This window comes from Lineus longissimus, chromosome 3 (genome assembly GCF_910592395.1).
Source record: "Lineus longissimus chromosome 3, tnLinLong1.2, whole genome shotgun sequence".
NCBI classification, from domain to species: domain Eukaryota; kingdom Metazoa; phylum Nemertea; class Pilidiophora; order Heteronemertea; family Lineidae; genus Lineus; species Lineus longissimus.
The window spans coordinates 5,115,320-5,130,258 of record NC_088310.1 but is presented as its reverse complement, the minus strand read 5'-3'; the positions used below and the strand labels follow the sequence as shown (position 1 = coordinate 5,130,258).

The 14,939-nt window shown below is 40.0% G+C and overlaps 1 protein-coding gene across 13 annotated transcripts in view; it reads left to right on the top strand.

Moving 5' to 3' along the window:
* LOC135485488 (echinoderm microtubule-associated protein-like 2) overlaps positions 1–14,939 on the top strand; it is a 34,629-nt gene that overhangs the window by 1,578 nt on the left and 18,112 nt on the right. For 3 of the 13 annotated variants that reach the window (XM_064767572.1, XM_064767566.1, XM_064767564.1), the window contains exons 1-2: positions 7,704–8,239; positions 11,371–12,348. In XM_064767572.1, coding sequence (XP_064623642.1) covers positions 8,062–8,239; positions 11,371–12,348 — 1,156 coding nt within the window. In that variant the 5' untranslated portion in view covers positions 7,704–8,061. Of the gene's footprint in view, positions 1–861; positions 936–3,624; positions 3,793–6,228; positions 6,377–7,703; positions 8,240–10,966; positions 11,132–11,370; positions 12,349–13,286; positions 13,335–14,939 lie in introns of those variants that run through there. The other 10 variants (XM_064767570.1, XM_064767565.1, XM_064767567.1 and 7 more) reach the window with 8 other exon arrangements.

Genomic DNA, 14,939 nt, shown 5'->3' with positions numbered 1-14,939 from the left:
AAGTGAAACCCAAATTCTACTTGTTCTACTTTGAGTCTTGAGTTGAGATACCAACCAATGCATGACTGAGACATCCATTTCTTTCTGTCAAGACATGTCTCTCCCTCTCCATTTTCGATTTTGGGCGCTTCTTCATTTTGGTTTTCTGGTTAGACTTCATGCTGGGCATAACAACTGAAGCTTGGCCAACTTGGCTGCTCTTTCCACCCAGGATGGATGAAGCATTCTTCATGGTCATGGATGCCATTCTCAGCTGCTGGAATACAAACAGAAAATAGGTGTATGAATAATCACTGTGGTGTACACAATAGTGAAACAGTAAAAAAACCAGTCATACTTATGACAGTCTTCAGCAGATCTCACTGTCACTGTCTTTGCAATGATCAGACAGAAATGTTTTTCTTAATTTTTTTAGCAGACGACAACTTCTGGGGCAAGTAGGCCTATTGTCACTATGATACATTACAATGTCAATGTTAATTTGCACCGGTTTTGTCGTTTTAATTAACCATCAGTAGTTACGAACAAGTTTGTATTGGCACTTGATGAAAATAAAAAAGAATATTGAGAGAATTTGGTAGAAATATGAGACAATCGTCTGCCAAAAAGTCAAAAGTTCGCGGGTTTACCACTTGTACAAAACGTCATCGGAAAATGTACTGGAGTTTAATCTCGTTGTATTCGACCTCGATACACCCTATAAAGAGGTACCTGTACAACAAGAATGATGGGCTTTATAAATATTTTATATACATTTAACTTGTACTTGTAAAATATTGATCCAAATAAATGCCTGTATCTTTCAAGCAAGGTATAATAATGAAGTGCTCAAATTGCATGACGTTTTACACATCGATGTGTCAGGTGCCCGGATAATGAAGCAGAAAGATTTTTACGAATCTGCAATATTTTATGTGGATAAATGAATATCATGGGTAAATATCTTATTTTCTTGTCCAAATATATTGCCATGTTACTAATGCATGTTATCAATCTAATGTGGGATAGTTAAGTCCCGTACATTAGTTTTTATTTCAGTTTTTTTATACACGTGGGTGATTGTCAAATGTAAACAAGTGGCCATTGTTGGACTTCCCTTTACGGTTGAGTAATCAGCTATTGTAATGTCGTCTAAATACTGTAATTCGCTTTCTGTATTGTGTGCTACAACAGTAGTTTAATCGTATGGCACGTGTCTTATTCTTTCCCATGTTTATGGTTTGGTCATGGTTGGAAGACTGCCAAATATTAATATTTGATAATGAAAGTTGATGGATGGAAGGGGCTGGAGGCTGAGACAATGCATGCACGCATAGGTTTTGGTCTAACTTTGATATTGTATCGCCACATTGACGTTGTGAGAAGTCAGAAGATTCATAGATACCGTAACATCGCCACTTTTTGAAGGGTTTTTAAAACATCATGACGTAAATGGCGATACAATTACAACACATGAAGTGGTGATAAAATTATGTGCAATGATTACATTATCTGTAGTGTATGTGATGTGATGTGAAAATCATGATTTCAACCATCTGCAGTATAATGTCACATCTCTTTCAAAATGTGTCATCACTAAACTTATCTTTTTGAGTTGTGTACATGTGCACTGTATGTCACCATATTGGACATCATAATGGATTCACTCCATCTAAATCCTTGTGTGGTGATAATGTTGTATAATAGTATAATGCATGCATGGCACAGGTGCTTTGTTGAGATATTGATTTATGCTCAATACACTTTTCAGGTGTATCTAATTGGTGTAAGCTGTGCTGATTTTGTCTCAAATTCAATTTCATGAATGAGTAGACATCTCTGAAAGGTAGCCCTCCATCTTTCATCAGTTTCAGCAAATTAGTTCAAATTACTTTGCAGTTTCAACAGATTCTCCTATTTTTATCTCCTCCGCCACTCCAGTAGAAAGACAAGACCCTAAAAAACTTCAGCAATGTTGGAACTTGCAGAGATGGACTTAAGGAGTGGTGCATGACATGCATGAGGTGCATCAAACTCAGAGGCTGGCAATCATTTTTCAGGGTACTTTTCAGATGCAAACAACTTCTCATCTAAGCCCAATTGCTAAAAAAAATGAAAAGGCATATTTGGCACCACTTTCCCAAACTTTTTGGATCTATCCAGGGTTGAACACAGAAGACTGGGCACAATTGTACCCGAAAGACAAGACAGCGCAGGAAGTCTTCTCCTTTGCCTTTGCTAGAAAATATGGTGTCTTTCACTCAGACAGAGATTCATTTCTTCTCCATGCCATCATTATTCAGACGTTTTCCTTGTCCCAGACAGGTCTCTTTGAAGAGTTTGTGCTCCACATGGGTTTCATGCCCCATGCAGAAGGAATTTAAAGCTTTGGCAATACACTTGACAATAAATGATGTTTGGCTGGCTGTCTCAAGGACTTATTTTCTATACTTGCTATACATATGCCTCCTCTTCTGGATCCCTGGAACCAATATGACTGGAAGTGACATGGCATCAAACCTATATTCAAGTTTTAACCATTCTTTTTGGGGCGGGCATGATTAAATAAACACCTTTAAAGTTTAGTATTGATAAATATTGATGTTCAAGTACATCTATCATATATGTGCACATGACTCGACTGTGAGAGGTGGTTCACCTCCTTCTGGTAGGTTGATAAAAATTAGATTATGGAAAAATATAGGTTGACATCTGTTGAAATGTTCATGAATTTTGAAAATTGATGAATTGTTAGTGTGATACTGATACATGTATGTATCAAACATGCACTTGTAGAACATAATTTGATCCAGACCATCCTTATGTCAAACTAGGTTTGTTTTCTTTCTTCTCCCCAACCTCAACTTGAGATGCTAGCCTTGAAACATACACACAGTGGTTCCCATGGCAACCGCTGCTACTGTACCCAGAGGAACAATTGTCAGGGTTTATGTTCATTTCATCTGGGTTCTTCTTTCCGCCTTACTCCTTTATCTATTATGTAATGAATGTGTTTGCTCTTGGTCCTGGACCCTTGGTCCTTGTGATCCGAGAAAATGAATGAGCCCCCCCCCCACGTACCTCTTAGGCTATACAACTGTCATTATCTAATTTGGGGTTTTGGAAGAATATCTTGTTATTGTGACAAGAAAAAATTGCTGGCCAAAAAGACTCACCATGCACTCAAAGCATGAACATGCTGCTGTATCAGGTTTGGCCTGTTTCTTCATTATACTATCAGTTTCACCAGGGGTTAATAATCAATTGGCATGTACTGAATTGATGATGAAGACCTGTGGGATTTGACTCCTTCTAGGATTATCTCATCTCAAGTCATTACGAATAATCGCTCCACAGGTCTGAACAGATCGTCAATAATGCTACATTAGATAGCATAAGCTGCAGTTGCTGTACACAATCTTGCGAGTACATGCCACCACTAGCATTAGCTTGAGCATACAGTGGCTAGCCACGGAGCTTGCCGCCTGTCCATGCTAACAGAGTCATTGGAATATTCTGATAGCGTCTGATGTTAAGAGCTTGTGTTATGTGGCTTGATAGCAATATTAGCATCTGTGGATACTGCACAAAACATCGGATCTGTGTTTAGAGGAATGTGGTTGATTTTGGGGAATAATTACTAATAGTGTTCAGTTTTAGCATATGTCTTCCAAGGGAATATTTCCGCTGATCTGCAGTGATCTGTGGCTCACATGAGCCAATATAGTCTCAGTGCACGATTCCTCCGTCCTGTCAAGGACATGTTCTTCTGTTCTTCGGGAAAACACGATGATGGACCTGATCCTGTTACAGGTAAGAAGAAAGAGTCCTCTTGTGCAGACAACATGTCAACCACCCCCCCCTCCCCCCCCTCCCCCATCAACCTCAGGACTCTTAAGACACCGCTGAGGCTGACAAATTACATCCCTTATTGAGATCGTCCTCGGTGCATGAAATTTTGAATAGATGTGACCAGTGGCATTCTCAATCTCAGAGAACTTTTGTTCCATAAATGCCTCCCACAAATTTGTCAGTTACATGAACAGTCTCTGACATTTTGTCTCATGGAACCTCGCATTGGAATGCTGCCAGAGTAACTTGGTTTGGCTTTTCCATTCATTTTATTTTGATCGGCATCAGCCTGCTGTGACATAACAGCAGTGGTTAAATGGTTAAGGATGCCATAGTCATGATAGTTTAGCATCTTCTCTCAGTCGTTCAATTCCTGATCACCCAATCCGTCAATCGTTCTGCAATGAGTAATGAGATGTGTGGTCTCCATATTGAATCAAATCTGTGATTCATAAGTATCGCCTCTGGCAACAATACAGTGGAGATATCGCCGATGATGGATAGAATCGAGTTTCACTTTCATTGATAGTATTTTTTTAAACGTACAGAAAGCACTGAGATGACTCAGTTTGATGGTAGGATTTAAATTTCAAAATACTTCAATGTATGCATTTGAAAGTTCAGGTTCTTGTGCAGGTATATCAGTCAGTCATGTCAGTGATGCTGAAGAATCTGAACAAGTTGTATTCGGTCGGTGATTCAGACCACTAAATTAGAAAATATAAACTGGCTCATTCTTACTCCACCTGTGTGGATGCTACATTACATAAACACCCGACAGTCTATTGGCCATAGGTAGACTGCTTTGAAAAAGATAGTTTATTTCGTGACTTATGGCAGCTGGTGAAATATTGGAAATTGGCCAAGCCACCATGATACCTTGGAAAGGAATCGATGATGTTTAGGTTAGTTTGAACTACTATGAAAAGGTGGCTATACCGTTGTGAATCAGTATTGATGAAAAAAGACTGTGACTCCGATCCCAGGCCAGTCATATTTAAAACAATGTGGTCTATCCTCGCAAGAGCCTGGGAGACATTGTGAAGGGGTCAAATAGCCATACATAATCTGCATCTGTATCTGATCATTCTGACTTGAGCAGCTGTGTGAATCATTCTCTGGTGAGTGGTTGTATCTCATCTCCCAGGTAACACTGTCTGATATGAAGAATTATTGGAGATTTAAGGCCAATCACCAAGCAGATATTCTGGGTTTTATCATAGAATTGATAATTTGTACATGATCTGTTCGCTAGTTCATATTGTCCAGAGCACACCATACATGAATTGTTCAATGCCTCTGACTCAGAATTCAGGTGGTCTGGTCAGTTGATTTTTGTATGCATGTTGGGGTCCTGGTGAGCTGCGGAGCAACTCGGTGATAATATAGTAGGCTCTTGCTCGGGAGACCAACTTCAAGTTCAAGTCAAGATGCTGCAAGCAATTTTTGCAAAAACCCAGACCTGGGAACAGTGATTGAGATGAAGGAACATCCATCCACATGCAGATGGTCTAGCTACAGAGCATCCTCAATGTCCAAAATATTATGCCTGGCATCGCCTTGTTGTACATTTGTAGGCTGCCCTGAGCTCACTTCTAGTTCTGCAATTTCCTGGGGTTTTTTTCTTTTCTGAAAGATTGATTGGAACAGGAAAGCTTCTTCCGCTTCTTGTTTAAACTGATGAGTCATGATAGTACATACTGCCTATATCACCTCTGGCATCGACTAATGTTCTGCAGTCTGGCAGGTGAATGGTTGATAAACATCTTGACATACAACTACAAGGTTTTCATCTACATCATACACGTAGAGCCAGAGGAGACCATCCTTTAATCTTATGTGAATGCCTTGATGTGAATGAACTTTTTGGTCATGCATGAAGCGAGTTCTGACAGCAGTTCACCAAGCTAGCAGACCATGGTTTTTCAGAAATCTCCAAGAGGGCAGCACATCCAAACAGTTCGCGTATTTCAACTGTCGAGATGATTTTATCATTACATCCAATTGAAAATTTAGAAGTCTTCCTACAGCAGCCATGTCTTTAGCTTTGCTTTTAAATTTACCTTCATCGAGTCAACTTGTAGGCCTATATTAAATAATTGCAATTAATTTGATATTGACAAAATATACCTTGATTACATTTGTTTACAAATATCGATAAGTTTCCTTATAGTTATATAACACTGTTGCATCATGGATCATAAATTTTCATCAGTCCATAAAAACTTTAACCTTATTACAGCCGAGTTATGTAATTATGTATAATCGAGCTCTCCGCTGAGTTCAGTAGAGCAGCCTATAGAAATTAGCCAATTGTTGAAATTTGTTGAAAATCTGGCCGGGTCTATAAATAGGCTATATAGAACAGGTCGGATGCACATGTGTGTGGCTGAAGTTCCATTCATTCTGCAGTAGCCACTATACACACGGACTGCAGTTCTTGAGTACTATACGCTACAGTACAGGAGACGTTCATACTGTTCACGATCCGTGGTCTATCGCTATCAGCACTTCACCAGTGTTCAATAACTTTTGGATGATTTCGGTACAACTTTCGACTGAAACATTTGTTATCGAGTGGTCCTTTTCCATTTATTAATTCCTGTTGCATTCTTTGGGAGGCATCACCAAGTGGGCACTCCGCTATTCATAGTAGGGGCATGAATAGCTGAGCGCTGTCTTAGTGCCGTCATTCAAATACTGGTAGCCTATTTTTGCCTGCATTTCATGTTGTTTTCCGATACTTTTCAGGTTCAGTTGGATGCTGTCATTCGTTTTTGGACATATCGAAAGCCATATTTCCCATCTTTAGTATTCTTGCAACGGTGGACCTTGTATTGAAGAGGTTGCCTTTGCGACATTACCTTCAACTTTCAGTTCAACTGTAGGCCTTCAAATAACGTCTTTGTAGGTGATGTTCATTACAGTGGGGGGGGGGGGAGGGGGGATGGAGGATAGGTGCCCTATACCTTGCTCCCTCCTATCCCTCCCCCTTATAAAATGGTAACAGCTACACAAAGGGCATGTGACCAACTGATTTTACGCAGGTCCTTCTTTAATAATGCAAGGGGAGGAGCATGTGGATGGACCTGCTCCTAAGTTTGGATCGGCTATTTAGCAGGTCGCCAGGTTATGAAACAGAAGTCCTTTTACGGTGAATGATTTCCTTGATATGAAGAATAAACAAAATCTTATGCCTTTCCTTATTTTTGGGGCAGGTATTGAATATGGATTGTGGCGATTGTATTGAGACAAGAACTTAATGTAATCAGTCTGTATTTACTTTGACCAACAATACGTCAGTTAATAGTGTTTAAACTAGCTATTGTCTGGCCTGTTCTGTTACATAATCCCTGGACTTTAGAAAGTTATATATTGAGACTACTCTCATACATATAGCTGAGTTTTAGATTTGCTGGGAGAACTGTGGATATAGTGCTCGTAAATTGCCACCGGTATTTTCATCTTCCCCGATTTCATATAAGCTTACATCTTTTGATTTACTGCAGGCTAAATGTTCACACTACTCTACCCCTGCCCATCTATCCAATCCCTCTCTGCCTCTGTCCTGGAATTATTTTGACCTTGACCTACATTCAAGGTCACAGGATTCAGAATGCAAGTTTTCTGCATGTGGTTTACTACCGGCCACTTCTAGCTATTCAAGCTAGACTAAATGGGCAACTAAATGGGCTTCCCAAAACAGATGACAGCATTCATCTTTACTGTTGAAGTAATTGAAGGACCACTTTACAGGCTCATCCAATTTGTTTCACTCGATATTGGCATTTGCAGTCAAACTATTCTTGCCTGGAGTTTATTTCGCTTCAAATTTGTGGGAGTCTCTGTTTGCTGTAGTATACAATGCAAGTCAGTCAAATCAGGCCTGCAAACGTGAGCACAAGTGAAGAAGGAAGTTCAAGACGCAGTTTCTCAGGTATTCCAATGTTTTTTGCCAATAAACTTGGTGAGAATGTTGCTGGCTAATGCCATAGAGTACCTACAAACTCTAGTCTTCCCCTTCCTGTGGTTTGTTTGCAAATCGGCCTTGAACTAAAACAGACTGCAGTGTATAGTTTCAATATCATGAGCTCTTTGAGTCAAGATACATTGCTTATGCATTTCCTGCAGATTTGAAGTGAAACCTACTCAATTTGAAGTGAAACGGGTTGAATTTGAAAGGAAACATCCTCGTTATTTTGATATTTGAACACTGGTGCAAGGTGTAAGATGGAGCATGGATCAAACCCTCATTTGGAATCTCCAGAGCCAGAGCTAGATGAGCTAGAAATGAATGGTCTCGAAGCGGAAGGGAAAGTGAGTAAGTCGGTTAGTTTTCACGAGGACAACGGAACTGACGAAACTAACGCCAATGGAGCAACACCACCGCCACCGAGTCAGCAGAAAGGTAGGTGATGATCGTGACATAACGGATTCTGGCATCTTTTTGTTTCAGGCAAGTTTGATTGTTAGTCGTAAAGGGCCAGGACTTTTAGTTCTTGAAAGCCAAAGTTGAGTTCATTTTATCAAAGTGTCTAGATTTTAAAGTTATCAACATCCTTTCATCGCAGTTAAGACTAAGAGGAAATATATTTGAAGCACTGATATCCTCTCGTGGGAAACAATGTGGGTCATATATGCGTCTGCCTGTTAACAAATTCTGCAGCTAATAGCTAATAAATTTGGTTTCATCTGCGGATGAACTGGTTTATCCCATTAGCTGACATGGGTTGTTATATTGCCTGCATTTGATGCTAGGGGCAGAGAAGTGACGATTTATGGTATTCGGAAATATATTTATTTTTCATCCCCATAAATCCTGCATGTATGCTGTAAATCATTAGTTAGTTTTGACCTCAGATGAAAAAATCATGCTGTTTTGAGTTGGACCAATTCTGACCCAGTCATTTAGATTTGGGAACGTCAGACAGCATTGTTTGACAGTCCATCATTGCGTGGTTCCTTTCTACTGTCATGACTGTACATGCAACTAAGTAGACAAGTTGATATTGTGAGTGCATAGCTGACTGGTGGATGAACCAGCCCATCATCAAGTAGATGGTCATTATCTATAATTCATTGGTTCTACACATTCTTTCAATATTTGTGGCTGATGTGCACACTTGTGTCATTATTGCCCTGTACAATCATAATCATTGCTATTGCTCTACAGTCAGTAACCTCGTTCCCGATAAGCTCAGAGAGCAGGCGAACTCCAAGCCAGTTGGGGCAGGTTATTTTGAGTCAATCAATTGGCCAAATCCTATGCGGATCGCCTAAACACATACGTTGCTTAATAGCATTTGATCCAAGTCTTTGACAACGCAAGACTACTCATGATATTTGTGATACTACAGTGGAACCTCCCTAAGCACACACCTCTCTATTAAGGACCCCAGTTTTGGTCCCAAACTGGTACAGTGGTAGTTTCTGTTCAGTTTGTCCTCTCTAATCTGAACACCTCTATTATTAAAAGGACAGCACTTGTCAGTCCCTTGGGTGTCCTTAATAGAGAGGTTCTACTGTAATTAGTGATGATTGATTTGGGACATAGCTTGGCGCTTCATGAGTGAACGGCAAAAAGGTCAAGACAATTCCACTCTTTATCACCTGAAATGTCTTCAACAGTGAGATTATAATAGTTGTTGCATTCATTCGCGTACAACCTGTACACAGTATTACTATCCAAAATGAGCTATCAGCATGTCGAGGGTATCTCAAACAATCCTCCTGTGGGCATTTTCCTACCAATTTGCATCAACTAATTACCGAAATCGACGTTTATGTAGTAGGATTTTATTCCTGGGTGACATGCGTAGATGAAAATGGACCAATATTACTCTACTGTGTAGGAAAGTACATCGATATTTTTTAGCCATTTTGCAATTCATATGATGGGAAGATATTCTCTCTCTCTCTGGAGAAAATAATAAGTTGCGTTCCCATGACGATTTTGCTCTCAACTCTCAACTCAATACGTTCAGACCTGGGCCTTATTTTAGTGATAGGTCTACCTGGATCCAGGGTTGCAAGTTCATGTCACTTTGTTCAAGAAGTGTAATATTTCATTCAATATGAACAGGTGCTTTGACCAATGTGAAATCATATTGATTGCTGTGGCGTTTCCTTGCAATTCTATACATATTCTCCGCAAAGCTCAATTTATGTGAATTCATATAAAATACTGGTACTGTAAGCCTCTTACATTCATCAGCCTGAAATTTTATGTCGTTTTGATGTATGATTTGCTGTGAGATTGAAGAGACCCCTATTGGCAACTTCTTGTAACTTAATCTGACCTACCTAGCTCATGCCTATAGTTTCCCTTTGATTATCATGTTACGCATTACAGTTGAGATTTTCAAGCTTTAGGTTTGTGTTGGACAGTGCAAGAATCACCAAAATAAAATACTTGTGAAAATTTCATGGTTTACTGTATGTACGAGTGACAAGAAGTATCAACCCTTGATAAACAAACTGTAAAACAGTGTAATACATTTTGTAATAGGCCTGGTTTTCATAATTGCTTTGAGCTGTTTGGAAGACGGCTACATGCACACCATTCCTCGGTAAAGCAAAAATAATAACATAGCAACAAAAACAGGCGCAGCCATGTGGTGATATATAATTGGGTATTGGCCTGGTGCCTTACATACAGCCATTATGCATTATTGTTAATAGAACCTTGGAATTAAAAAACAACAAAAACAGTTGTTAAAAAAGTTGTTAATAATTATGGGTAATAAATTTCAGCCACTGGGGCTGTCATCTGTCCCAAGTTGTGAATGTCTGGATCTTATTCACATCAATGAAATTTACAAGTAAAATACACCCATGTAAACTCAGGTCTTTTACAAACGCTCATCTTGGGATGGTCTCTCATGCAAACAACCTGTGGTCCTGCATGCCACACCATATTTTAATCACAGGGAGTTGCCCACAGCATCTGATGATGATTGTACTGGACTGAATCACGTTGGACCTATTCATTATTGAACGTGCCAAGCCAGCTACACATCCTAGGCCTATTTGCTGAATAAACCGCCCATAGAATCCATCCCAACAGCTGTTCGCTCAAATAATGATTCGAACGGATCAATAACTGTTGTCAAGACCATGTACATGTATACTGTATTTGGACAGGAACAGGACATCTCTGGAAGCATGTATCTCCTCTGTTCATCATCGATCCTAGGTTAATTCTTGCTCAGCATCCTAGGTTGATTCTGGAAGTTAGAGACATTTAGCATGCCTGGACCTTTAGATTCTCTTCAGAGGGCATTCCCTCCTGGACCTGCAGGTAGTTGTCGATTTCGGAACAGATTTCGATGGGAAAGTTTATATATGTCGTAGTTTATGTATATGATGCAGGTGTTCGACATTGGTTTTGAACTGCAGTGCTTCTAATTTGGAATGTCATGCGAAGTGGGGATGTTTTTGGAGTGTCAATTTCATTGCTCTTAAATGGCTGTTGTTCAAGCAGACATGTAGATTCTTTCCGCCCGTATTACTGAATCCTTTCTTTCTCTATCGTTTCAGATGGCCTTATATCCCATGAGAATGAAGAACTCAGGGACCGGGTCACCAACCTTGAGAAGAAGGTTGAGCAGCAGGAGGATGAGATTCTATGCCTTAAGAGTGCGCTGTCTGACGTCATCCGACGTATGACCGTACTCGAAAACACAAAAGGTAATTGTAAATGTTATTTGCTGCATGCTAAAAATCCCTACACAGGTGTCCATGCAATTACGCGAGAAACCTCAGATGTGTTAAGCACAGCGCCAATGTCGGCGCCAAAACCAAAATATCGCGGTATGGTAGGCCCGAAGATGCCGCCAAAATCGTCTGGAAGATCAAGAAGTCCAGTCCGTCCATCTATGGGTACAGCTGATCGCTATCGGCAGACTCACCCTGGTGATAATAACCGGAGTCGTAACTCACAAAAAGTGGGCAGTTCACCATTGCGATCCCATAGTGTGGAGCGCTTAAACTTCAATGAGCGTCGCAACCAAATGCGGGCATCCAAATCAGTAGAGAACCTTCGAAGATCAGAACCGTTACCCCTGAAATTAGCACCACAGAGACCTTCAGCAAAACAGACAACTACTCCTGGACGATTGAGGCCAGAGACACCGAAACGACAAACAAGAAGTTATCCTTCAAAAGGGAAGAGCAGTTCTGGTAGTATGTCCCCCAGCACGCCGTCCGATGTTCTCTCCCCGACTGAAGAATTCATCACTGTCCAGACGTCCTACAAGGTCGAATCCAAACCAAACAACTGCGACTTTAAAGGCAGTGGATCAGGTATGAAGGTGACCTTGAGGAAAGGCAGCCAAGGTAGCGGAGATGGTGACGACTTTCGACAGAAACGCTCCCAAGCTGTTGAGGTGCATCCAAGACGTCTTTCCAAGACTCTTAGTCCTGACGCGGAGGATTATACTTATGAAGGCTTGGTGAATGACCCTGACCTCGATTTCGAGGTTGCTGAGACAATGATTGAGATAATGGATGAGGAATGTGAGTAGAGGATTCTTTACCCCGACACTAGGTGGCGTGGCTATCTGAGCAGCAAGCATCAGTTGGGCGTGTTTAATTGGTTCTTGCACACTCCTTTGTGGTATTTGTGCCTGCGACAAGAGGTGAACGGCTGGAGGCCGGGAGCCCTGCTTGTCGTTGCTTTATGTTGATCGCATGTCAGCACGTAGCTTGGCATCAATATGGTGATCTTGGGGAATCTTGAATGTAACCATCAAATAATCGGGTTAGAGATTTGACTCAGTTGGGGAGGAGTGCTATACTAAAGTGTAACTGAGAGAAAACTTGAGGCTTGATTCGATTCAACACTTAAGAACTGATGCTTGCGCTCTTTAGCTTGGACTTGAGACTGCTTGGATTAGATGACGTAGACTCTCTTTGCCTCGGTGACTGCAGGTTCTTGGTAATGGTCGCCCTAGGTTTATCTGTTACCCGTCCAGGATCAAGGTTTTCCCGTGGCTCATGAAGCTTCTCATCTCCTCTTGGTTACATTGCACCAAAAATCTCTTCAAAGTTCACCAATAAAAATGTCTTTGAGTTAGTAAACTAAAGTGAGAAACACTATGATCTTCACAATTTTTCTCTTTGGAATACAAGATGGACTTGACGAGACGAATCTTTTGGATTTTTTTTGGAAAATTTTTTATTATCAATCCATGCACTGTAGTATTAGTGTTTGTGAGGTATAAAAAAAAATGGATACAACGAAATTTTACAAATTTCATTGTCTAAATGTACAAAGTCAACACTGCAATCGGTACGAACTGAAATTTGTGAGTTCACACTGGTTAGGCAATGTGTATACAGTATGTCCACTTTTGTCCCATTTTTTCATACTTTTTTCTCATTTTTTGTTCACTCGTTCTTCACCAGGGCGCTTTCTCTCAGTAACCCGTCTGACTTTTCGTTTTTGTTTGCAGAGTTAGAAAATGTACCCATAATAGGTAACAAAAAACATGAAAACCGTGGTTAGTGACGATTTACTGGTTTCTTCGGCTTTTATCGAGATTTGTTCAATTCTGTGCTTCTGATTCTTGGGTCTAATTTCAGCTACATTTGCTTGTATTAAATCATGATTAATTTTGCGACCATTTTGAAAAAATGAATGTAGAATGTCACATTCTCAATGTTTTTGGTTGAAAATATTTGTGAAAAAACTGGTCGATCTTGACCTTGACCTCATCGAGTATGCAATTGTCATCCTAAAAGTTGTCTGCGCTTGGGTACATTTTCTCTTTCTTTCATTTAGTTGCCCCTCCATCTATCTATTCATGGAAATACTCTAACCTCCTTTCTAAGAGGTCAGTGATCAAGCCTATGACTCTCATGCAACTCATGGGCCTGATCATTGACCTCTTAGATGAGTATTTACGGTATCTTTGTTGCAGCAGTTGCTTGGCTAATGTCTATCCCTTGCATTTGGTGTTTGTCAATTTGATGTTTTCATTTATAAGATGGAAGTGGTTCTGGTTTAACTACCAATTTGGAGAGCAAATGGTTGAGACCACTATCTGCTGTGCCCCTACCAGCAGATAGTGGTCTTGGCTATCTTTTCCTGTGTTAGATGTACCCCAATTGATATTGTTCCAATATTGTTATACGCTCACTTTGTCAAAAAGTTTCAAGTCCTGGTAGTGTTCACCTGTTCTCTCGGGTAATTGGTTTGATACTTGAATTGGTGAGGGAAAATAGAATTCTGTTTTTGGTGATGGGCATTGATGATATTGTTGAAATTTCAACATAAAAAAGTTGTTGTAGGTCATTTGAACAAAGGTAAGAGTAATCCATGTATCTTCAAACTTCAGATGCAAATACATGTAGTATGTTTTCTTCTGAAGTATTGTCTTGCAAAAAGTAGTTCTTGTTTTGGCATTCATATTTGACGAATAAAGAGTGTAAAATGTTGTGAAGAATCAAAAATTCTATGTGTGGCTGCAATTTCCCAGTGTCTGTTAAATTGGTTGTTCTACTAAATATGTTGATCCATATTTGTAATTATCATGTAGCCGAGGTACTTGTTGGTAGTTTGAACAATATTGCAAGTTTTATTGCACTCATCGACATAGCCTGAAGATGCGGCTGTTGCATTTAATAAGCAGTTGAGAGAGCAATGATTCTGGCTCAGGAAACTTAGGATTGCAACTGTTCATATCGAAACTGCGAGTGTAAAATTTGGTATTGTGAATGCAGTATCGAAAGTTCCTTTGCATAATGATTTTGCCATTTTGGAGGGAACTCATCATTTTTAGCGTGAACAGATTTGTTTGAAAGCAACGGGGTCCTGTCGGTCCCTATTTCAGCTTTCAAGCCCTTCTGCAAAATGGCACAATATATGACAGGTCCAGATGGTTTACTTGCATATGGTCCACATGCAGCTTCAGCACTCACTGTCATCATACATGCCATAATAATATGAGATCAAAAATAATTAAAGTGTTAAAATACATTGTTAAGTCTGATATGTCTGGATTTACAGAATCAATGTGATCTATTGCAGCAGCTGCTATCTTGTTTTCACATAGACAACCACAATGCGCTTGACAAATATAATTTTTCTTTAGACTATAAATATG